Genomic DNA, 7821 nt, shown 5'->3' with positions numbered 1-7821 from the left:
TCCTTTCTCTGTAGTTTTCTGGACTTGTGTTTTCAGCATCTGTGTTTTCGTGGAGAATATGACACAGCAGCTGTTGATCAATCTTTCCTGAATACTTTTCAGGAATGAGGACAAGTCACAGCACATTTCTGATGTGAGGGCTCGACCTTCCCACACACACACCTTCTCTTCTCCAGAACAGGGTTCTTGACACTATTTTTATTTTAAAATTATAAAAATTACACTTTAGATAAAAGTGTATGCAAAGTGTATATTTTAGCTTTTGTGCCCACTTATACACTTATATGAAAAATTAATCTTTAATATATTGTAATTAGTATTCGTAATCTGATTTTTGATGTTTATAGTTCAAATTAAGTTTTACGTTTTATTAAAATTTTATTTTAAGAAGAGAAGTTAAGCTACATTAAAATGATTCATAACAAGCGTCACGCATATAATTCAGTTTATGGGTTTTTAATTTCCAAATGCAAATTTTAAGGTGACTTTTTTTTTTTCACTTGCATAAAAATTTACACTGAACATTATTTTACTGTAAAATGACCCGTTAGGTCTATTACAGTTTTTGCCATATACAGTAAGGAAACGTACTATTTTTAACAATCTTTTGCAGCTAAAATTACTTTTTGTTGTTGTTTTTTTACAGCAAGGCTGCTTGTCCACCAAAACATTTATTTTTTTCTGTTAGGACGCTTGCATAATGGCAAACACATCGTGAATGAAACGTTTCTCCAAAAATTATATTTCATAACAATATTATGTTAGTGCAGGCAATTCAAACTAGTAAAGACATAAATACTCGGAGACGAGCGATTATTAATTTCTCTGTTGTTGTTCAGCTGTAGTATGGCCGTTAGTCCCGCCCCTCCTCTACTCTGATTGGTTGGCCGACTATGAAGTCAGTAATAAACTCCCAGCGGTCAGAAAACACGAACGTGTTTACTTTTTGATGTACAGTTTTGGCTCTTAAAGTCATGTCGAATGTAAAATATGGGTTCTCGTGACACCGAAGTCAGGTGCTAGATAAGTTCGATCCCTCCCACATTACATGCAGAGGCCTGTCCTATTCACAGAAAACATTTGACATTCAGGAGCATGAGTGACAGTGTGCCTTTGGACAGGAACCAGTGCGCTTTATTTGAAGTGTCTCGAGAAAGTGTGTGAGTGACAGACAGGAAAGGAAGGAGGGAGGGAGATGGCGTTCGTTCAGATGGAGTCGTTTGACACGAGGCCCGTCTCTATGACTACAGCTTTCACCCCTCTGTGCTCGACGGTCTTATAATTCAGGGCAAATATATTCATCAGTCCATAGAAAGGTGCTAAATCCACGCGGATCAGTTTGATCAGAAGGAGCTTTGCTGTTACGCCTGTCTTCAGTTTGTATTCTCTTTTGTTCTGGTTGTCATTCTCGTGGACGCTTTTCCTCCTCTGTTTGATGGAAAGAAAAGGCTGTCGCTGTAATTTGCATACTTTTGAAGTCATCTTTAGTGGATTACTTCACAGGAAAAGTACAATTCTGTCCTAATTACATGCATACGTATAACTATTGTAACGGCAATATTGATTACTGTGTAAAAATGCTTACTCAAAACTATAAATCGTGTGAATATCTACAAGTGCTAGAATATATTTATTTTCTTAATTAATGTTATGACTGCAATGTAAAAAAAAAACATTGTAAAAAAAGATAAAACTAAGATTTTACAAGAAAATTATTTTTTAGACTTTTTGCTTCTAAACAGTCTATTTAATTTTTTTTTGTTTATTTCTGATTATATTATATTATTATATTAAATTATAATTTATGTTTTTTATTTATATATATATATATATATATATATATATATATATATATATATATATATATATATATATATATATATATATATATATATATATATATATATATATATATATATTAGTGGAAAGATAATATATGTACTCCAGTTGTCTGTCTTTCATTTACAAGCTTGAAAAATCCTCTTTTTTTTAAATACAAGCCACGAAAGTCTAATTTTGAGTCTTCAAGAAAGTAAATGGTGTCCTATCATGTTGTCTTAAATAATCAGCTGTCTGTCCTCTGAAGCTGAATCTCAGGGCTGCAGTCAGATAGTCATGCCGTGGCTAATATTAGCACAGATCCGGCTCTGTGCCTGTTGACATTAGAGACGGTTTCTGTGACGCCGTTTAATAAGACTGTAAACATGCAGAATAGCCACCCGGGGCCCGCCGATCCTCGAGAGGTGTCTCATTCTTTCCTCTGTGGCCGTTTAAAAGTGTTTGTGTTACAGGTGGTTCTCGCTCTCAGGTGCGATTAAAACCCATAAAACGACGCTCAGGAAACCTCTCGGCATGCATTTTCCTTTCATATCTTTCAGGTAAACTGCACAGGGAATTTTGGACAATAAAGAAGTGCAGCCGCCTGTGATATTCAGCGAGGCCTTTAATGAGAAAGGTTATAATGGACGGAGCAAGCGAGCTGGTGATAAAGGTGTGAAGGTGTCTGTTTAAATGGCCTCGACGGCGCAGATGGTTTTCAATGAATTAGCTGAGATGGCCTGTAATTCTCCTGCAGTGCAGACGGATGAGGGAGTATTTTTGGAGAGAGAAAGTCCAGGGAGAAAATGAGTGAAGGAGAGAGGGATGATATTGAGAGCAGAGCAGAGTTATACTGCACGAATCGTGTGTGTGTGTGTGTGTGTGTGTTAGATTCCTTGTACACGTGAGTTTTGATACAGAGACGCACATGGCTTCAATGGACTCACTTATTTCATGAATATCAATCAGGTCAATGATTTAATATCAAATTCGATAGCTAAAAAGATGTGCAAAATTTCTTAAACAATTAAAGCAATAGTTTTCACAAAAAAGTCAAAAGCATCTGACATTATTTACTCCTCATTTCATATTAGCTCCAAGAATTGAGTTAGATCCACCATTCTTTAATGTTGACTTATATTTTAGTGAGCAATTGTTCTGTTTGCTCAAATGAAATGCATGCATCTTTTCCCCAAGAGCAAACTTCACAACTTCTAGAATACGAGTACCCTGATGTAAAGCTGGCTTTGATATGATGCCAGTTTAGATGTTTCCACCGCAGAATAAATTCAGAGGGTCAAAAGTTGGAAATGTGAGACAAACTTGGAATTGAAAGAAAAAAGTCAGATTTCTGAGATTATACAGCATCTCTCTCAATTGTATCTTGTCATTTTAACTAATCGTTGTTGTCAGCTTTGCCAGAAACAAAGTCCAAATTGTGAAATGTCAACTTCGTGAGAAGTGAGACAAGTAATTTTGTATTTTTTTTATGTGGTTTGTTTCATACTTTTGAGCACTGTTGAATGTGCACAGTTCATGCCAGGACAATGTAAATCTGTAGCAAGTGTTCAAGTTCAGATCATATTGACAAATATATGTATATCTTAAATGTAGTTGTCATTTCTAACAGCTATCAATGGAAAAGGATATTTTGGGGTCCAGATGGTGTTGTTACGGCATATACCAGCAGGGGCTAACTGGGGCATGCCCAACAAAACCTTGACCTGGTCTAGATACCAAACATGTACTTTTAATGCGAGCCAGCAGAAGTACATTACTTTCGGTTGTGTGGTCTTACATTCCCTGTAAAGAGCCTTTCTGGGAGGAAATGGTGTCAGTGGAGGTTTTCATTTTGAAAAGTAAAAGGCTGTGTGCATGCAGCCACTGTTTTAGAGGGTCTCACTGATTGATTGTTGACACGAGAGTGGCTTTCATTTATCCTTCACTTGTGCTGCAGCAGCAAAGTCAATGACATGTACCTGCACTTTCAGAAAAGCATGTTAGTTTGTGTGTGTGTGTGTGTGTGTGTGTGTGCGCGCACACACATAAGATATCCTTCACTCGATCACCAGGCGTCTCAAAGGCTACAGGAAGCACTAGAACCGCATCATATTTCCAAGTGAAGGATTACACACAGCTTATTTGTATTGGTGCGTCTGTGAAAATGTATTGAGCACATGATTCTGATTGGTCAATCATTCTGCATTTACTGTATGCTCAATTCATGTTGATTTATTCTTTTATTTCCCCTACTTAGTTTAGGGGTAAGGTAAATCAGCATTCCCTTCTGTATACACTCTGATAATATTTATAGGCCTGGATGGGAGTTTACTGTATGAGTCACTGAGGTTTAGCGCATGACGTAAATCTTTATGTGTGTGTGTGTGTGTGTGTAACCGTCTTGGATTGTAGGGATTAATTTCTCTGCTCCTCGGTAAATAAGCCCATCCCTTCATGCAGATGGTCAATTTGGTGTTTCTTAAACAGAACAGCGTTGTTAAAAAATAAATATGGCAGAAAAGGTAAAATAACCAAGTCTGCAAGTCTCCTCTCATTGGTGTATTTAGTCTCTGCTGGAGAACATTCCCTCTATTTTCTTTTGTGTATTAGAGTTCATTGGTTAAATGGATGGGTGACCTATAGAATGAATATGTCATCAGTGGGGAAAAAAGAGAGTCAGATGACCACGGCTGATATAATCAGGTTGCTGCATCTCTATAATTGAGTTTCGACTGTACATGACCGAGAAATGTACTCTACTTCTCTGCCGTGTTGCTTTGTTTCACAAGTTTGGGATTTTGGAGCAGTGTTCATTGTCCTTACAGGCCCTGTTTAGCAATTAAAATAGAAATTAAACAACCCATGATATACCTGTGACACCAAATATTTAAATCATTTTTGTTCCTATAACTCTTCACAGGTTGTTGCAAAGCAGCTTTGCATGCATTAATGACATCAGGTTTAAACCTTTAAAAACTTGAAAAAGCCAAGGCTGACTGCGGCAAGGAAAACCTTCACAAAATGTATGTGTCAGGAGCGCAGATGGGACTTTTTAACTGGGGGGACCAAGCTGTCAGCAGTCCAATTTTTTCAGGCGAACAAAATGGCAAATAAATATTATAAAAATATATAATGAAGGTAGTGGTACCCTGGAGTTGTGTCATTGGTGTTACCATTTAACAAAATCATTTGACATAACTTTCTTCCTATTTGAAGATCTATGTTAAGTCCACTGTGTCAGTTATCAGAAATGATCTAATGATTTTATATGAAGCTTTTAGTTGACATGGATTTTCGCCAAACCATGTTGATATTTGAAAGCACCAAAATAAATAAACTCCAGCACGCCCCTATTTTAATATCTCCTCGCCACATATACATACACACCACAATGGCGATGAGGATTGCGGAAACAAGTGAAGATGAAACACAAGCATATTCGAACAAAAGTCTACGCAAATAAGTTGTTTCTTTTTGACATGTTACTCGCCTATCAAAAAGAAACACTACAACCTCAACCCCCAATTCAAGCCCTTTCGACTCCTCCACCCACCTCGCCGAGACAGGGGATGGGTCGGGTCATGTCCCCTCGGTGCCTAGTGCCATCTTCACGCCTGTTATGCGTAGCACTTGAATAATTGAATCATTTATTAATTGTCTGTCTTTCTCCATGTGTTAGGTGCAATGGTCCATGCCATCTCCGACTGTAGTAGCTGGTCTGGCAGGAGAAAGTATCTGAAGAACGTCATCTCCATGAACTAAAAGTACACTCGCTGACAAATCACAAGAATTCACAAACCAGCCAGAACGGAAAAAAGGATCTGTCTCTCCCTGTTCGTCTCTTCTTCTGTTTCTTTGTGTTGTACTGTTATGACGCCATGTCTCAAACTGGAAAAGTCCTTCATTTGTATGTGGAGGTGAGATCCCCACCAGAGCATGATGGGAAAGGTAGTTCCTGTGAGACAACAGTGGAGCAAGACGGTCCTGTGGAAGCTTTGACCAAATTAGCACAGGCGGCATCTGGGTTTCCTGCACACCCCAGCAGCACATTCAAACCAAATGTTAGCTTCAGACTGCAGCCTTCACACAATTCTCTGGAGTCCCCTCAAAGACGCAGCATACACCAGCAGGAACCATTCCAAGAAGTGTCCTCTGGCCTCAATAACAACATTGACAGTAAACAATTAAAGCATTCCCATTCATCACACTCTGGACGGACATCTGGTCCTGACACGCCTTGTCGAGCATGCAGCCATCACAAGAACTCTAAACCAGTGCAAGGACAGAGGTCCGTGGTCACTTTCAGCTACATTGAGAAGGCCCATGTCAAAACCGTAGAGAGTCCATGTAATAGTCCTGGTGGAATAAAGGAGGTGAAAGCTTGTCCACATAAGAGGTGTAGTGACCCGGTGTGGTCGCGAACTGTGGAATCTACCTGCAATAATAGTCCATTTTACCAGCACATGGGTTCTACTTTGGATCCAATTGGTCAAGCTGCAACACAGCGAGCCCTTAAGGAATTTGGGTCTCCCCAATTGAGGTGTAAGTTTTCTCATTGCTCAGACTGGGGTCCAGAGTTTCATCAACGCCACAGAGAACGATGTCAGTCTTGGGCAGGCTCACCAGTGCCAAACTGCAGTGCCTACCACCGTGATCCTGACCCAGGCAGAGTAGGAGCTGCATGTGGTGTCCCCAAAAGCCCAGCATCAGATGCTTCATCTCACAACAACCAGCAAAAATCAACATCCAAGTCCCAAGGATGCCCTAAGCAGATCAGTTCAAAGCAAGACTGCTCTGCTCCAGTTGGTCAAAGTTGGGGAAGCCAGGGTGAAGACAGGACTGTATCAGGGCAAAGGACCAGCCTCACAAACACACCCACTCGTGGTTTGAACCAGCTGAGTGGAAGCAATAACTCCTCAGCTCTGAACAGTCCTGAGATAGCCCGCAAGATTGCAGAAGAAGCCACCAAGGTGTCAACAATTTTCAGCGAGGTCCGAAGTTCTCCTCCTCCTGTTGCTTACGGGGGTTCGTTTAATCTAAGCAGCACAAATTATGGGTATCCTTCTAGAGAAATCACGTCCTTACAGCAGAGTCCAGTGCAGCATTCAGCTGTCAAGATGAACATACCTATGCATGAAGACCATTCTACGACAAATGGGGTTCCTCCTCACTTGCATGAAGCACCAGCTTCTAAGAGCTTGGATTTAAGAGATGACCTGGCCAATATTTCATTCTGTTCGGCTCCAGTTGGAGGAGACCCTGATTCTCCAGCTCTTCCGTCTCGTCTTCTTCGCCCAAGTCTGTCCAAAGCAGACGTGTGTTCTCCACTCCGAGATCCTCGTCAGCTCAGACCCGACCCTCCAGTCTCTGACAGTCCCACTTTACATCGTCACAAGCCTCCACAGTACACTGGAGAGGAGTGGACATCTGGGGAACCATGGTTCCTGGATGATGAGGACTGGGATGACCATGTCGTTGCAGAAAGTGTAGAGATCTCCAGGCGGTTGTTTATCGGTCAGAGTGTGGACGATTCTCCGGTCAGTTGGACATCTAGACAGCAGTGGAAAGAGCAGGCAAAGAAAGAAGAAGGGAAGTTCAGTTTGTCAGAAACACTTGAAAGTAATCTCAAGAGCAGCAGTCCAGTATACAGGAAAAGTGATAGAGTTGAGGTCATAGAACGAGAAGAGGATAATGTGAGCAATTCGTTATGTGGAGCAAACCACAGCCCTGGGGAAAATGTAGAGGAGATGACCAGGCTAACGCAGCAACAGAGACAGGCAGAATGGAGGAGAAGGCAGGCTTTGCTTTTAGGGCCAGTGGTATTAGAAGAGGGGGAGAGAGGAGAGGATGAACAGGGGTTTGGAGATCACCAGGGTTTGGTTGGGTCATCCCCGAGCTCTAGTGGAGTAACGGGAAGCCTTGGAGACCGAGATTGCATCTCACCTGAGTCCAGCCAGAATAGCAACCAATCAGATCACCCATCATCAGGAATACAGGTGAGCC

At 40.8% G+C, this 7821-nt stretch overlaps 1 protein-coding gene across 3 annotated transcripts in view; it reads left to right on the top strand.

The window, feature by feature from the left end:
• LOC122333532 overlaps positions 1 to 7821 on the top strand; it is a 48451-nt gene that overhangs the window by 6847 nt on the left and 33783 nt on the right. For all 3 annotated transcript variants that reach the window (XM_043231210.1, XM_043231208.1, XM_043231209.1), the window contains exon 2: positions 5498 to 7814. In XM_043231210.1, the coding sequence (XP_043087145.1) occupies positions 5697 to 7814 (2118 nt within the window). In that variant the 5' untranslated portion in view covers positions 5498 to 5696. The remainder of the gene's footprint in view (positions 1 to 5497; positions 7815 to 7821) is intronic.

Source organism: Puntigrus tetrazona, unplaced genomic scaffold (genome assembly GCF_018831695.1).
Source record: "Puntigrus tetrazona isolate hp1 unplaced genomic scaffold, ASM1883169v1 S000000283, whole genome shotgun sequence".
NCBI classification, from domain to species: Eukaryota; Metazoa; Chordata; class Actinopteri; order Cypriniformes; family Cyprinidae; genus Puntigrus; species Puntigrus tetrazona.
This window is presented reverse-complemented; position numbering and strand designations above follow the sequence as displayed.